The sequence below is a fragment of the Phascolarctos cinereus genome, unplaced genomic scaffold, assembly GCF_003287225.1.
Source record: "Phascolarctos cinereus isolate Bilbo 61053 unplaced genomic scaffold, phaCin_HiC Scaffold_2;HRSCAF=192, whole genome shotgun sequence".
Lineage (NCBI taxonomy): Eukaryota > Metazoa > Chordata > Mammalia > Diprotodontia > Phascolarctidae > Phascolarctos > Phascolarctos cinereus.
Window position 1 is genome coordinate 357,475,848 of NW_027555625.1, and position 17,313 is coordinate 357,493,160.

Consider the following 17,313-nt stretch of genomic DNA (forward strand, 5'->3'; position numbering starts at 1 on the left):
CCAGTTAAGGCCTCAGCAACTCTTGCCTGAACTACTATAAACACCTCTTAATTGATCTCCTTACTTCCAGTCTGCCTCTGATCCAGTTCATCTTTCACATGACTTCCCAAAGCATAGGCCTGACAGCAGATTCACCTGTTCATAGTGGCTTCCTGTCTTACCACTAGGATAAAGTACAAACTCTTTAGCTTGGCATTTATGGTGCTATATAAACTGGTTCTAACGTGCCTTTCCATTTTTATTAGACACTATGCCACTTAACATTCTATATTCCAGCTAAACTGAAAGATTAGCTGTTCCTCAAACTCAGCATTTCATCCTTTGCCACTATTTATTTTCACAAGCTGTCCTCTGTGCCATAAATGTGCTTCACTCAGCTTTATTTCTGCCAACCTCTTTTCCTTCAAGACTCAGCTCAGGTGTAACCTCATCTGTGAAGCCTTCTCTGATTGCATTCCTTAACCTCCCAGTTTGTTATGGTCTTTCCTTCCCTAACTGATCTTGTATTTACTTTTCCATGAACAAGTATTTCCGCAGCAGAAATCAAGCTCTTTGGGGGCTAGGACTTTATCATTTTTGGCTTTATATTCCTGGCACTTAGCAGAGTAATAGGTCCTCAGTGAATGCAGTTGAATCCAGTTGAAAGTAATTGAAGAAAAAAAAATATTGTCCTTTTACTTCCCTCCATGCCACTCATCCCACTGACTTTTTAATAGTTATTTGTGTACATGTGTTATCTCTGTACCAGACTGAACTTTTATAGAGGCTAAGGACTGTCTTATTTATCTTTGTATATTCCATAGTGCCTAATACAGATACTTGTACATAATAGCTGTTTAGTAAATGTTTATTGAATTTTTTTTTTTAGGCAGTTGGGGTTAAGTGACTTGCCCAGGGTCACACAGCTAGTAAGCGTCAAGTGTTTGGTCTGAGGCCATATTTGCACTCAGGTCCCCCTGACTTCAGGGTCAGTGCTCTATCCACTGTGCCACCTAGCTGCCCCTTGAATAAATTTCTTAGGTTTTTCTCTAGGCTTTTCTCTATACCTATTACTTTATTTGTTCCTTCAGAATTGATTTTTAGGAAGAAAGTATAAGATGGCTATCAATCACAGTTCCCAATTTTCTCCTTCTAAATATAGCTATTTAACCTTATATAGCATTGTGAGATGTCAGTTTGGGAAAGAGGCAGCATCATGTAGGGCAAAAGAATACTGGACTCAGGGGCAGCTAGATGGCACAGTGGATAGAGCACCAGCCCTGGAGTGAGGAGGACCTGAGTTCAAATCTGAGCTTAGACGAACACTTGACACTCATTAACTGTGTGACCTGGGCAAGTCACTTAACCCCAATTGCCTAAAAAAAAAAAAAAGAATACTGGACTTGGAGGCCTGGCTCTGAGACTATGTGACTGTGGAGAGGTCATTTAACCTCTCAGAACCTCAGTTTCCTCATCTGTAAAATGTGGGTAGCGAGATTGTTAAAACAAGATTGTTTTAAAGGAAGAACATTAGCATGAACTCTACAGAAATGTGAACTATTATTCTTAGGAAACAGGACCTTATTGAAAATAAACTTGTGGAAAATCCTTTGGTAAAGGGCCTTCTGGTTCTTTCCTCCAATTTATACTTAACACTACTATCAGAATAATATTTCTTATGCATAAATCTGGCCATGACACTTGTCTGTTCAGAAGATTTTAGTGGATCGCTATTGCTTATAGAGTTAAGTACAAATTTGTCTGCCTCCCAAGGCTCTCCGTAATTTCTAGCTTTATCTTATTACTGTACTATGCACTTTGCTTTTAGCCAGTCTTGATTATTCTCTGTCCCCTTGCCTCCACCTCTCATCTTTTTTTTTTTGTAATTTTGCAATGTACTCATCAATCAGTCAACCAATAGTTATTAATCACCTACCGTAAGTCTTCAGGCACTGCCCTGGGGTGAAGGCAAAATAAGTTATGAGACCAAGACAGCCCCCTTAACCTCAAGGAACTTACTTTCTGTTAAAATCCTTGTATAATTTCAGCCTGCTTATTATGAGACTTATCCACATGTGACATACATACTTAATATTTGTGGTCCATATCTAGATGTTTTCCTTGTTAGAAGAAAATGTGATTAAACGCCCAATGGTTAAGGCATTCTGATGTTAGTATAGTGCAATGCAGTGTTCCAGTTTGCTGCAAAATTTGAAGAATATACAGAAACAAGGGAAAATCTCTATGAAATGATTCATGGAAAGTAGAAAAATGACTAGGATTACTTCATACATACCACCTGCAGGCACAGAAATATTATGCTTCATGGACCTGCAGTTTCATCAGTGTGGGTCCTTCCTCCACCAATGCAGAATATAACTTCTCTGTCACTTAGTAGACAGTGTTTGAGAGTTGCTGTGGCCAAAAATTCATCACCCTGTGGTCACCTTAGCAATGAACTTATAAACTTGGCTAGGCTAGTCCTTGGGCCACAGACACACCATTCATCACCTAGGTGGAGACAGTGTGGTACACTGCAAAGAGCAATAGGTTTGTAAATGACCTGAATTCAAATACCCTACCTCATGGGACCTTGGACAAATCACTCTGGGTTTCATCTTTCTCATCTATAAAAAGGAGTGGGTTATTCCCTATAAGTGATGACTTTTAGAATGGGCTGCTTTGGGAAATAGGGTACTTCACTCTCATCGGAGGTCTTTTATCAAAGCTTAAGACCACTGGTCAGGTATGTTGCAGAGGGAATTCTTTTTTAGGTATGGGTTCAACTAGATGGCCTTGTGGTCTCCTTTAACTCTGAGATTGTGTGGTTCTAAGATTATATTAGATTGGGAAGCCTTGTCCGAGCTTGGATTCCTGTCTTACAGTTTTTGAGAGTTCAGGATCTTCCTGAGCTTCTACACCACCCCACCCCACCCCACCCCACCCCACCCCACCCCACCCCACCCCACACCACCCCACCCCACACCACACCACACCACCCCACACCACACCACACCACCCCACCCCACCCCACACCACACCACACCACACCACACCACACCACACCACACCACCCACACCACACCACACCACTTCTTCACCAAGTGAGGCAACCATTGGTGCAGTACTTTAGTGGAAGATGGCACGATCTGTATAGCTGCATGTGTATGGTAAAATACACATGCACACACACACACACACACATATACATACATACATACATATGTATATAAATATACATTCACATACATACAGACGTGTGTGTATTTATGGATATACATGTTATATGTGTATATGTATATACATATTATATATTCACAAATACATAAATATGTGATCAGAAAAGGTTATCTGTAGTGTTTTTTTTCATTGATAAATTGCTACTGACATCCACATACTTAAGTTGATTAAACTTTTGCTTTAATGAAATGTAATTACATCGGTGTAAGAAAATGTAATTACATCCTTGCATCAACACAGATTACAACTTAGTAGGAGGCTGTATGGAATAGTGGATAAAAGTTGAACTTCAGGTCAAGAGCACCCGAACTCATATCTTTCCTCTGATACCTACTAGCCATGAAAATTTGGCGAGTCATTTAACTTCTTTGAGCCTTAGTTTCCTTATCTATAAAATGGGAATAATAATACCTATAGCACCCATCTCAAAAAATTATTATTAATGAAGCTCAAATTAGATAATATTTGCAAAGAGCTTTGCAACCCTTAAAGCGCAACATAAATGTCAGTTATTATTATTCTGATAATGACTAGGCATGTGATTTCATTGGTACAGGGAACTCCCTGGTAAAGAGGCTCCTTCAACCAGTTCAGGTTGGTGCCTTCTCTAGAGTCTGCGGTTGCCCAGAGTCCCACAGACTGGTTGTGTGAGAGGCTGGAAATTTTCCTGGCTCCAAGGCCAGTTTTCTATCTACTGTGCAATATTTTCTTGCTTTTTAGATGGCTTTTATGAATTGCTATAATCAAAACAAATTACTTACTTGGTGTCTTTCTAGTGATAATACTGTCAGATCATTGTTATGCCAATCCTTAGACACACAGGGTGGCTAGGTGGTGTAGTGGATAGAGTGCCAGGCTTTGAGTCAGGAAAACTTGAGTTTAAATTCAGCTTCAGACACTAGCTTTGTGACCCTGGGCAAATAATTTAACCCCATTTGCCACAGTTTCTTCATGTGTAAAATGAGCTAGAGAAGGAAATGCAAGCCACGCCAGTATCTTTGCTAAGAAAACCCCTCATGAAGAGTAGGACTCAACTGAAATGCCTGAACAATAGTAGGTACACACTTGATTCCCAGGCCAGCATGCAAAGCCTTTCCAGGTTGGGATGATGTGCCTGAACTTTTGTTTTATTGGCATAGCCCTCAAGAGTCCAGGGTTACTCCCACTCCATGAGGACCCTCATGCACTAAAGCTCTCATTATGCATCATAGCTATCTGTTGGTATTTTATCTCCATATTAGGTGGTGACTCTGGGCAAGTCACTTAACCTCTCAGTGCTCTGGGCAACTTTTGAAGATTATAAATTACAGAGAAGGTATCTCCTTGCATTGGTGGAGGGAGCTTTCTCTTGGAGGAGTGGGGAGTTCACTAATATAGATGAAATTATAGGTCCATACCCTATCCTAGCTCCTATGCCTATGTTTATTAGATAGTATGCTTCATGAGGGCAGAAACAAGTCTTATTGTTTCTGTCTTCACAATCTCTTTCTTTTTTGTCCACTTTACGCCACCAACAGAGCCACCACTCTATTCAGGCCCTCATCACCTCTTGCTTGAACTATTGTGATAACCTTCTAATCATTCTCCCTGCCACATCTCTCTCCACTCCAATCCATTCTCCACTTGGCTACCAAAGTGATTTTCCTAAGGCCTAATAGGTCTAACCATGTCACCTCTCTATTCAGTAATCTCCACCAGATGGCTATTATCTTCAGAATCAAACATCCTGGAGGACATTGGGCACTTAAAGCTCCTTATAAACTGGACTCTTCCTATCTTTTCTAGTCTTTTAACAATTAACTTCCCTCTGTTTCTCCATAATCTACCTACATTGCCCTTCTTGCTTTTCCTTGCATACAACAGTCCATCTATAGTCTCCTTGAGTTCAGTAGCTATTTTTGTCTTTCTTTATGTCCTTAGCGCTTAGCACAGTGCCTGGAACATAATAAGTGCTTAATAAATGTGACTGATCTAGCACAGTGCTCTGCATACAGGTGTTTAATATGTATTTATTGGATAAATGAATGTTTTATAAATTGGGATTTTTCTGTAGATCAGATAGTCTAAAAATAAGGAAAATATACACTTTAATAATGACATTTTCCTATTAAAGTATTCTTTAATTTAAAAATCAAGGATATTTGAATCCATTTTACATGTTTATGTTGTCAAATATGAGTGTAAAAATCAATACTTCAGTAACAGCTTACAGATCAACTTATTTTTGTTTGTAGAATATAAAGCAATTGGCAAAATAGGAGAAGGAACATTTTCTGAAGTTATAAAGATGCAGAACCTAAAAGATGGAAGTTATTATGCATGTAAACAGATGAAACAGCATTTCGAAAGGTAAGCAAAAACCAGAAAATTCAAATAAACAAATATAAAATAACGTGCTGTGTCATTTTTTTGGAAAACAAACATTTGTATTTGGCAATATATAGCCTGATTCTTCAGATGATGGCTAATTTTTTGTCATTTATTAGATCTGTCATCCAACTGGAGTACAACTCTAATTAAAGATGATAGACTTTTTAGAACCCAAGGTATTCCTCAGTTACATAATAGATATCTTCCTGAAAAGCTATCTATAAATTATGTATTTGCAAATCAGATTCTATCTGAAATACTTTAGGAGTGTTTCCAGTTGAAAAAAGTCCTGTTGTGAGCTCTTTCGTAATTTGGAGAAACACATCAGGAATGGGCAACTCCTTGTTTGTGGGCCAGATCTAGGCCGTGTCTTACTGTTAATTAGTTTATAGACATAAATTATGACTGTACTCAAGGAATAAAATTTCCACTATTATATTCCATCATGTATTGCCATTATATTCCAATCAGATTAAAACACTGGTTTTGATTAGGAGAGAAAAAATGGCTTTTAGAAGAAATAAAACTTGTTTCATTGAAACTTTTAAACATCTGTGAGATGAGACAATATTAATTTCTCAACAAAGATAAGAAAACGTTGATGCCTTTTTAATATTAAAAGAACTTGATAGTAAATTGAATGTCCCTCTAAGGATCTAAAATCAATTTCTAAAACCTAAGTCATGTCTTTATATTCTGGGTAAACAAAGTTTCAAAACTTGGTGTGATATTAAACTTTGAAGCTTGAACATAAAAAGAGAAAAGCCATTTCTTAGTTCACAAGGAACATACTGGATGGGTAAATGGACATTTCAAAGCATAGTAATAACTGACTGTCCATATTCCAAATAAAACGCCAGAAGTTTACCTAACATTAATAAATGTCAGTGCTTAGCATTTTTCTGTGACTTTCCTCCTTGTCTCCCTTGATGTATCTTGTTTTCCTCTGTATGTCTGTCTTTGCAACTCTTTCCTCTAGTCCTCCCTTAACTGATTATAAAACAGATCTAAAGTACAGTAATGCTTTCTAGTCAGTAAGAGATCAGACTCTTTGAAACTTCCAGGGCACAGCTCTAAGTAAGCAAAAAGAAAGAGAAAAGAAAAAGAAAAAGAAAAAAATACTCCAAGAAACAGTTGTCAAAAAAATCTATGTATCTTGCTGCTTAGGAGAGGCCCAAAGTCAGCCATCCTGAGACCCTTACTCTATTATTGATTTAGAACTGTACATGAAATAAGGGTGCAGGATGAAAATAGGGACATACAGATTGTAGCAAATAGTGACATCAGGAGACAGAACAATAGAAAACAGACATGAGGACTAAAAAAGCACAGCACTCTGAGACCATTTCATAGGCTCCAAATAGCCTTATGTATTTCCATTTACCTTTTATGGCATTACAGCATAGTTCAGTGATTGATATTCACAATAACGAATCATCAAGAAGAGAGTGCTTTATTTATAAGTCAGGCAAGCGTGCAACACATTTTAGAAAGACTTCTACCAGAATATTCAAATAGTTATGTGAACTCATTGATTTCCATATTCTGTCCAGTGATTCAGATTGCAACCCTTTCTTGCTGTTTGCCCAACCTGTGTGACTCATCTGTGTACCCCTGCAAGTTCACCCCAGGGTGTCTGTTCAGCATGCTAGAGGACTTCCTCATTTTCAGCCCTATACACTTTTTAAAAGTTCTAATGCTTAAGGGGTTAAGCCTCATTTATTTAGAAAATTTACTTATGAGGAAAGCCTTCTTTCCTGATGATGCTATGTGAATGAAGTGTTATATAAATGTATTTTTAAAAGTTACTAACAAGTCTTTCATATTTTTCTTAACTTAAAAAGCTAATGAATTTAACATTTTATGTTATTTCTCTGTTAAAATGACATAAAAGCAAAGGTCCAAATTGATTTTTACTTGTGTTTGTGGTTTTTAAATGTTTTTTTTCTCCTCTGGGTTATTGATCTTTATAGAAGAAAAGTTCATTAGTTTCTTTTCTTTTTTTAAATCAGAGTTTTCATATGTTGGAGTTTCTTAAACTGTGCGCCACTTGAACTTCTTTGTTTTTTTCCCCATACAGTTAGTGGTAGAGCCTGTGCTGAATTTTGACAAAGATCTGTTATATGTCTTCAGAAAAAAAAATAGTGATTAGCTAGCCTGGCAATCTTTTGGCACAAGAAGAAATAGCTCTTGGGGCTCCAGGTGTTAATTCTGTTATCCTGATCAAAACAATGAAAGGAATAGAATTATACATTTTACTTTTAGACTCATTTCATTGATTTAATCATTGGCACATTTTAATTTTGTTTATAACAATAACTGTGAACTGTTTTCACTTGCTGGGAAAGAGAAATGCTTTTTGGTGGACTCCCAAGGGAGGAGATCTTGAAGAACCTCTTAGATATTTTTTTGAGTATTAATGACATTGGACTCATTGGACAATAAGTAGTTTAGTTATGTTTTAAAGAGTTCAAGTCATTTTGTCCAATATGTGTGTGTGTGTATATATATATATGCATATATGTATGTATATATGTGTATGCATGTATATGTATGTGTGTTTATAATGGATTATTTACCCCTCAAGACTTTTATAATCTCTGATATTATCAGGATCTTTCCTCTGTTGATGTATGTTCCAACCCTCTTCTTATGTCTGTAGACAATTTTTCTGATTTGCTATGGCCAGACTAATTCATCACTAGTTGGTGAATCCTGCAGTGATGAGCCTCTGTGCACTTAGCTGGGCTTCTTTCTGGACAATAGAAAGAAACAGGCCATTGCTGAGACTTGCTTAGAATGTTTTCAGATTTTGAAGACCTGCCAGAGTTCTTTGTTAGCACAACCAAGTCATGTTGAGACATATGAATAGGATTTTAGTAGAACATTTGAAAATATTCCTATGAGGTAATATTAGGTGCCTTTGTTTCCTTTTATAAACATTTTATTACATTTAAAGTTTTCTGAATATTCCTTGTGTTGTTGTAGAAAAGAGTACTGGGCAGGAAATCAGAGGACTTATATTCTTATTTCTGATTCTGCTACTTATTCCTTATGTGACCTTGGGGAACCTTCTCTAGACCTTGGTTTCCAATCTGGGAATTGGACTAGATCATTTCTAAGAGCCCATGCAGTTCGAAACCCTGTGTTTTGCACAGTAACTTTTTGTGAATTGGGTTGTTGTTGTCACAGTTGATTTACAAATGAAACTGAAACTTTGGAAAGATAGGTGTTATGGAGACTACTGGGGCATAGATGAGATTAGAACTATAGCTCCTAGCCTCCAGTTTTGTGCTGCTTCTGCTGTCACACTTTCCTTTTTTGCTGTTGATATTGTTGGTTGGTTTTACATGGATTTCCTGATCATTGCCAATCTAGGAAGCATTAAAATCCACACAATTCAGTGTATGTGTAGATCAGACTAGATTATAGGATTATACTATTTGGGAAATTTCGGATTAGTACTTTGTCTTTTGGAAGCTCATCTCATTGCAGAAGTTTATTCAGAGGGTTAGTTTGAGATGGCAAAATTAGTAACACTTACTTCAGGTCCTATAACATGACCTCCTTTTGGTATCTGTTTTGGTGTTTTGTCATAATTTCTTTGCACTTCTCCAGGGTGAGATGTCAGTAAAAGATCATATTTGGTGAGAAGACTCTTTTACCAAAAGAGTACTCTAAAGTCTCTACAATAATAATGCTGTTACTCAAAGAATAGCAAGTCTTTTGTCCTATGTCCTGAAATTTGAGATGTGGCTCCCATAAGGGCTCAAACAATAAGACTGTTGGAAATTGCCTGCCCTCTGGTTTGGCTAGCTATTTCGCCTCATAGATGATAGTAAGATACAGTGGTAGGTAAAGCATTGTGCAGAAAGGTTTCGGTGTAGCAGTAACATTTTCTTAAGTCACACGAACACTTTGTGGTCCTCAAATACCCTTTGAAAAATAAAAAGTAGAGCCTCTAAGTTTATAAATAAGAACAAAGGCAAAATAAATGAGTCATACTGGAAGTTCTCTGGCTTTTAGCATCACATGTGCTTGCCTTAGAGGAGAATTCTTATTTATGTGGTTAGGAGAGGAAGGATGCAGGAGGATATTCAAATAAACCTCCTGAAAAGTAACTGCTTAAGAATGAAACCGTAATAACTTGAAAGTGCTCTTTGCTTAGAATGATCCTTGAACTTTAATTTCATATGTAATCCATGAAAATAATGTCTGTAGTCCTAAAAATCTGTGTAGCGATAGAATCATATTTTTGTAAATGCTAGTTCACTTATTTAAAGGCATATATGAGAAATCATTTTAAAGTGAATAATTCTTTTGTAAAGCAGATAATTTTTTATTTGAAATTTGGATTTCCATATGTTAGGTTTAATGTATAGAAAGATTTCAGTGAGATTTAGCAGAGTACTTTCCTTTCATATTTGCTGGATTGGGCAAGTAAATTTACTTTCTACAAGATTGATGTGGATTTTGAATTTAGTCTTGATCCACCAAATACTTTTTTAAAGTAGTAGCTACTTTTTTTTTGAATGTTCAAACCTGATACTATTTTCCTTCTCCTAAAGAATAGTATTTATTACTAAGTAAATATACTGAATGCTGGGGGAGAGACAGTTATTTAGCTATAACATGACCCTTGCTATCAGTGGAACTTAACAGGATCTAGAACTGGAATGGACTGTAGAATTCTTATGGAATTTGTAAACAAGGAGGGAGATAAAACACATAAATAACTAAAATGGAAAATGATACATGGTAAGTACCGAAGAGAAGTGTATGAACCAAGGACAACCACTGATAGGGTTGATCATACTTGAGCTTTCATTTAACTTCTTTTCTTTTCAGATTTTCAAAATCAACTATCCTTTGTTTTTATGTTATCTTTTTTTTTCTGAATCTACTCTGTCTCCTCTACCTTAGATTTTACTATCACTTATAACTGTGCTACCTCTGTAATTTTAAACTCTTCAATTCCCATGATGTACATAACCTTCTATCCTTCTATATCTTCTTTTGCCTCCTTCTTCCTAAACTTGGTCATTCTCACCATGACCCCCATTCTTTTCCTTCTTCCCTTTTCTCCCAGTTTATCAATCCTTCTATGGCCTCACTTTCTTTTTTTCATAGTCTTCTTTTCACTCATATAACTGAACAATTCAACTGCACACTATACTTCATTCTTGGTTATGTTGTGAATTAAAACCCCATCATTTGCTTTCTTTATTCCCACTGTCATGCTGCTGAATCTTTTTTTTTTTGGGGGGGTGAGGCAATTGGAGTTAAGTGACTTGCCCGCAGTCACACAGCTAGTGAGTGTTATGTGTCATGCTGCTGATTCTTAAATGAAAGAATGAAAAATGAATGAAATAAAAAAGTACTTTTAAACATTACATATGGGGTAGAACAGGCAAATACCAACACCTGGACCTCCGAGTGCCTCAGTGAGGGCGGGAAAACCCGGTGGAAACCAGCACAGAAAAACACCAGGTGCCTCCGCACTCTACCGCAAAGGAATCTCCCAGTGCATTAGCAGAAATGAGGGAGACAACACTGCAGGGGGCCCCAGGCAGATAAACACCCAGCAGCACCCATGTAAAAGGAGCTGAAGAAAGCTAAAGGAAAGGAAAAGCAGGCAACCTAGAATTGCCTTAAAGTTCTAGCCTTGCTGATTCCAGCCCAACACGAGGTAAATTGCCAGAAACCTACAGCGTCCGATTGCCAACATAAGAGGCCCCAGCACACAAAGCCAGTGACCAAGACCTAGGCTCCCAATACAAGAAGCTTGGGTCAGTGCCCTCTGTTCCCCAACAGGAGAGCTCAATCTCTTTAAAGGCCAGGGAATAAAGAAACACCATGAGTAAAAAGAAACGTACCACAGATTCATATTATGAGAAGAGTGAAGATCAAGAGAGAAATTCTGAAGAGGACAACATTGTCAACAAACCCACATCTGCAATAACAAAAGGGAATATGAACTGGTCTGAAGCCCAAAAAGCCTTCTTAGAAGAGCTCAAGAAGGATTTTAATAGTCAAATGAGAGAGAGTCCTTCAAAAATACAATTGGCCAATTGGAAAAAAAGTACACTGAAGAAAACAAGTCCCTAAAAAACACAATTGGCCAATTGAAGAAGGAAGTACAAAAACTAACAGAAGAAAACAATCTGTTAAAAACTAGAATTGGACAAATAGAAACTAATGTCTCTATGAGAGAGCAAGAATCAGTCAAACAGAAACAAAAAAATGAAAAAATAGATGAAAACGTAAAATACCTCATCGGTAAAACAACCGACGTAGAAAATCGATTCAGGAGAGACAATTTAAAAATTATTGGACTACCTGAAAATCATGATGAAAAAAAGAGCCTGGACAGTATCTTTCAGGAAATCATAAAGGAAAACTGCCCGGAAGTCCTAGAACCAGAAGGGAAAATAACCATAGAAAGAATCCACCCATCACCACTTGAAAGAGATCTCAGATTGACAACGCCAAGGAATATAATAGCAAAATTCCAAAATTACTAGATGAAAGAGAAGGTGCTGCAAGCAGCCAGAAAGAAACAATTTAAATATCATGGAACCACAGTCAGGATTACACAGGACCTTGCAGCTGCTACATTAAAAGACTGCAGGGCATGGGACATGATATTCCGTAGGGCAAAGGAGCTTGGAATGCAGCCAAGGATCAATTACCCAGCAAAAAGGAGCATCATTTTTCAAGGGAGGAGATGGATTTCAACGAAATAGGAGACTTCCAAACTTTCCTCATAAAAAGACCAGAGCTCAACAAAAAATTTGATCTTCAAGTACAGGACTCAAGAAGGACATAAAAAGAAATGATGAACAGGCCAACTTCAGAAAAACCTGGAAAGATTTATATGGTCTGATGCTGAGTGAAGTGAGCAGAACCAAGAGGACTTTGTACACAATAACAGCCATGTTATGCAATGACTAATATTGTTAGTCTGAACCCTTCTCAGCATTACAAGGATCTAGGACATCTCCAGAGGCCTTGGGATGGAAAATGCTGTCCACATCCAAAGAAAGAACTATGGAAGTCAAATTGCTGTCACTTATTTTTACCTTCTGTTGAGTTTTGTTTCATCTTTCTGATGGTTTCTCCTATTGGTTTTAATTTTTACTTACAACTTCACTAATGTGAAAATATGTTTAATAGGAATGTAAATGTAAAGCCTATATCAGGTTGTATGCCGTCTTGGGGAGGGTGAGGGGGGAGGAAGGGGGAGAAAAACTTTCAACTCAAAAGCTTATGGAAGTGATTGTTGATAAATCAAAATAAATCGATAAAATTAAAAAAAAAAGAGGGAATAACATACACATTCAATTGGGTAAGGAAATCTGTCTTACCCAATGGGAAAATAGGGGGAGAAGGGAATAAGAGAGCAGGGGGATGATAGAGAGGAGGGCAGATTGGGAAAGGGGGTAATCCAAAGCAAATACTTCTGAGGAGGGACAGAGTCAAAAGAGAGAATAGAATAAATGGGAGGATAGGATTAAGGGAAATAGAGTTAGTTTTTCACAACATGTCTACTATGGAAGTGTTTTGCATAACTGCACATGTATAACCTATATTGAGTTGTTTGCCTTTTCAATGAGGGCGGTTGGGGAGGGAGGAAGGGAGAAGATTTGAACCCTAAAGTTTTAAAAACATATGTTTAAAAAAATGTTTTCACATGCTACTGGGAAATAAGAAGTACAGGAAATGGGGTACAGAAGTCTGTCCTGCCCTATAGGAAAATAGAAAGGGAAGGGGATAAGAGAAAGGGGGAAGAGATAGAAGAGAGGACAGACTAGGGGAAGGGATATTCAGAATGCATGCCATCTTGGGGTGGGAGGAGGGGTGAGATGAGGTAAAAATTTGGAACTCAAAATCTTGTGGAAGTAAATATTGAAAACTGAAAATAAATAAATGTATATACAACCCCCCCCCAAAAAAAACCACATTACATATAAGGCATTGTACTAAATGATGAAGATACAAATAGAACTAGGCAATTGTAGTGCCGTCAAGGAGTTCACATTTTAATGGGAGAGAGAATGCATGTGAGATGTTTTGGCTGTAACTCAGATGGAATGGCCCTATGGGCCTTTAGGGTATAGTGGCAAAGCATTTGGTAATGTTTCTTCTTTCATGTCATTTCTATTGATAAAACCATATCAAAAAACGTTAGAGAGGGGAAGGGTTGTTACAAACTGGAAAGATGAGGTAAGGTTTTATAGAGGAGATGGCGTCTGAGCTGAGTCTTAAAAGGATTGCTAGGGTTTGAGTAGGTAGAGGTGATTGTGGAGGTGGAAAAGATGGGCATTCCAGTCATATAGAGAAGTTTTATGCAAAGGTGGGGCTTGGCTGTTGGCACTTGCCTTTGCCACCACATCAAGACCATTTTGCACAATACATTACCTACTCCATTATGTGCCATTGTACCTTGCTATCATTTCTCAGGCAGTATTGCCAGCAGAAGCAAGATCAATGTATGCACTTTCCAACAGTCTTGTTTGGAAACCTAGGGGAGCCCAAAGGACTGGGCTGAGGAATTCCTCCATGTGCTAAATAATTCCTGAATGAACCTAATTACCAGTAATGAGGGATGAGACCATGGCGTGTGGTACAGTAGAAAAAGAACTGGCTCTGGAGTTAGAGGCTTGGGTTCAAGTTCCACCTCTGATACTTAATACGTATGTAACCTTAAATAAGTTACTTAACAGCTCCCTGGATCTCAGTTTCCTTGTGTGTAAAATGTAGGGGTTAGACTAAATGGCCTTTCCGGTCCCTTTTTTCTCTAGATTGAAAAGAAAGAAGGGGAAACTAGAGGAGAGGCAGATTAAGGGAGGGATTAGTTTTATGCAAAACAAACTATAGTTTGGATAACTGAGGAATGCAAAAGTATTTATAACTCCTTTTAAGTTAACAAGGAATAGGAATCTGAAAGTATGTCCATTGATTAGGATATGGCTGAATGAGTTAAGGCATATAAATAAGATGGAATACTGTTGTGCTGTAGGAAACTATAAAAGGGATGGCTCCTGAGAAACCAGGGAAGACTTAAATGAACTGATGCCGAATAAAGTGAATGAACCAAAACTATTTCTACAATGATGACAATATCATAAAGACAAACAACTGTCAAAGATTTAGACATTCTGATCAGCATAATAACAAATCACAATTCCAGAAGTTATATACTGTCTACCTCCTGATGGAGAGGTGGAAGATTCAGGGTATAAAATGAGACATATCTTGATATCTAAATATTTCTAATATAATATATATGTTTATATACATATAGTTATATATGGATATTTGTGAGTGTTCATATATATAGTTTTGCTTACCTATATGTTTATAACAGAGTTTTTGTTTTTCTTATGTTCTCAATTTGGGAGGGAGAGGTAGAGAAGATGGATTTTGCTGAGCGAAAAAAATAAAATTTAATTTAAAAAAGAATCAATGAAATTAAATGTGAAGGAAGGTGGTTTAGTAGGAACAAATCTCAGACTGTATTACAAAGCAGTAACCATGAAAACTATCTGGTACTGGCTAAGAAATAGAGTGTTGAATCAGTGGAATAGAGTAAATACAAAATACACAGTAGGAAATGATGATAGTAAGCTTGTATTTGATAAACACAAAGATTCAAGCTTTTGGGACAAAAACTCACTATTTGATGAAAACTGCTGGTAAAACTAGAAAGCAATTTGGTAGAAACTAGGTATAGACCAATATCTTACACCATATACCATGATAAAATCAAAATGGGTACGTGATTTAGACATCAAGGGTGATACCATAAGCAAATTAGGGGAATATAGAATAGTTTACCTGTCAGATCTATGGATAAAGGAAGAGTTTATGACCAAAGAAGAGATAAAGAACATTACAGGATATAAAATAGATAATTTTGATTACATTAAATGAAAAAGGTTTTACATAAACAAAACCAGTGCAGCCAAGATTAGAAGGAAAGCAAAAAACTGGAGAAAAAATTTATAGCAAATATCTCTGATAAAGACTTTATCTTTCAAATATGTAGAGAACCGAGTCAAATATGTAAGAATCCAAATCATTTCCCAATTGGTAAATGGTTAAAGGATATAAATAGGCAGTTTTCAGATGATGAAATCAATGCTATCTGTAATCATATGAAAAATGCTCTAAATCACTATTGATTAGATTAATGCAAATTAAAAGAAACTCTGAAGTACCACCTTACACCTATCAAATTGGCCAATATGACAGAAAAGGAAAATGGCAAGTGTTGGAGGGAATAGGGGAAAATTGGGACACTAATGCAATGTTGGTGAGTTGTAAACTGATCTAACCCTTCTGGAGAATACTTTGGAACTATGTCCAAAGGGCTATAAAACTGCATATGCTTTGACCCAGCAATCCCACTACTGGGTCTGTATCCCAAAGAGATGTAATTAAAAGAAAAAAAAAAGGAAAGGACCTATATGTGCAAAAACATTTATGGCAGCTCTTTTTCTGGTGGCAAAGAATTAGGAATTGAGGAGATGCCCATCAATTGGAGAATGGCTGAACAAGTTTTGGTATATAATTGTGGCGGAATACTATTTTGCTATAAGAAATGATGAACTAAATGCTCTCAGAGAAACCTGGAAAGACTTACATGAACTGATACAAAGTGAAGTACGCAGAACTAGGAGAACATCATACACTGTAACAGCGATATTGCATGTTGATCAACTGTGAATAGCTATTCTCAGCAATATAGTGATCTAAGACAATTCCAAAGGACTTATGATGAAAAATACTATCCACCCCTAGAGAAAGAACTGATGGAGTCTGAATGAGTCTGAATGCAGATCGAAGCACACTTTTTTACTTTCTTTTTTTAAATTAAAAAAAAATTTTTTTTTTGGTCTGTGTTTTCTTTTGCAGTATGACTGATATGGAAACATGTTTTGCATGACTGCACATGTATAACCCTATATCAAATTGCTGTCTCAGGGAGGGCAGAGGGGAGAGAGGGAGAAAATTTGGAGCTCAAAATTTAAAAAAAAGAATGTTAAATTTTACATGTAATTGGAAAAAGTATTTTAAAAAAGATTTCTTGTAATATATCTAGGCTTTTTTTTCTGGTCATGGAAATCGGGTAGTCTAATGAATATTAATTTTTATTCTCCTTGATCTGTTTTCCAGGTTAATTTTTTTTTTTACTCTGAAATACCTTGCATTTTTTTCAGTCTCATGGAGTTATTGGCTTCTATTTGGTCCATTCTAATTTTCAGGGAGTTTGTTGTTTGGGCAAAGTTTTATACTACTTTTGCCAAACTGTTAATTTTTTTTCCAATTCTTCTTTACCTCTGATTTCTTTTTTGGTGTCCCCCCCACCCTGGTACTCTGACATCTTTTATAAAAAATGTTGTAAACTCTTAAAAAAACCCCCAAATCTCTTTATCTCTTCCCAGAATTCTAATTGAATTTGTCCAAGCTGTGTTTTCCTTTGAGCCTTAGCATGTAGATGTTTTAAAGTTATTCTCTGCTGGGTTTGTGTCTTAAGCGTCCCTGTTATCATAATAGTTTTTTATGGTGAGATTCTTTTTTGGTTTACTCATTCTTCCAGTTTACTTCATGACTTCAGACTTTATGTTACGGCTGGATTCTGTATTTCTGGATGGAAGGTCCAGGCTGGTCCTGTTGCCCTGGTTCTTGGTGTATTGACTGTTGTGTTGTGCCAAGCTG

The 17,313-nt window shown here is 36.9% G+C and overlaps 1 protein-coding gene across 3 annotated transcripts in view; it reads left to right on the top strand.

Annotated features, from left to right (window-relative positions):
- MOK (MOK protein kinase) overlaps nt 1–17,313 on the top strand; it is a 110,309-nt gene that overhangs the window by 32,556 nt on the left and 60,440 nt on the right. For 2 of the 3 annotated variants that reach the window (XM_020971191.2, XM_020971190.2), the window contains exon 2: nt 5,454–5,568. In XM_020971191.2, the coding sequence (XP_020826850.1) occupies nt 5,454–5,568 (115 nt within the window). Of the gene's footprint in view, nt 1–5,453; nt 5,569–17,313 lie in introns of those variants that run through there. The other variant, XM_078150405.1, reaches the window with a different exon arrangement.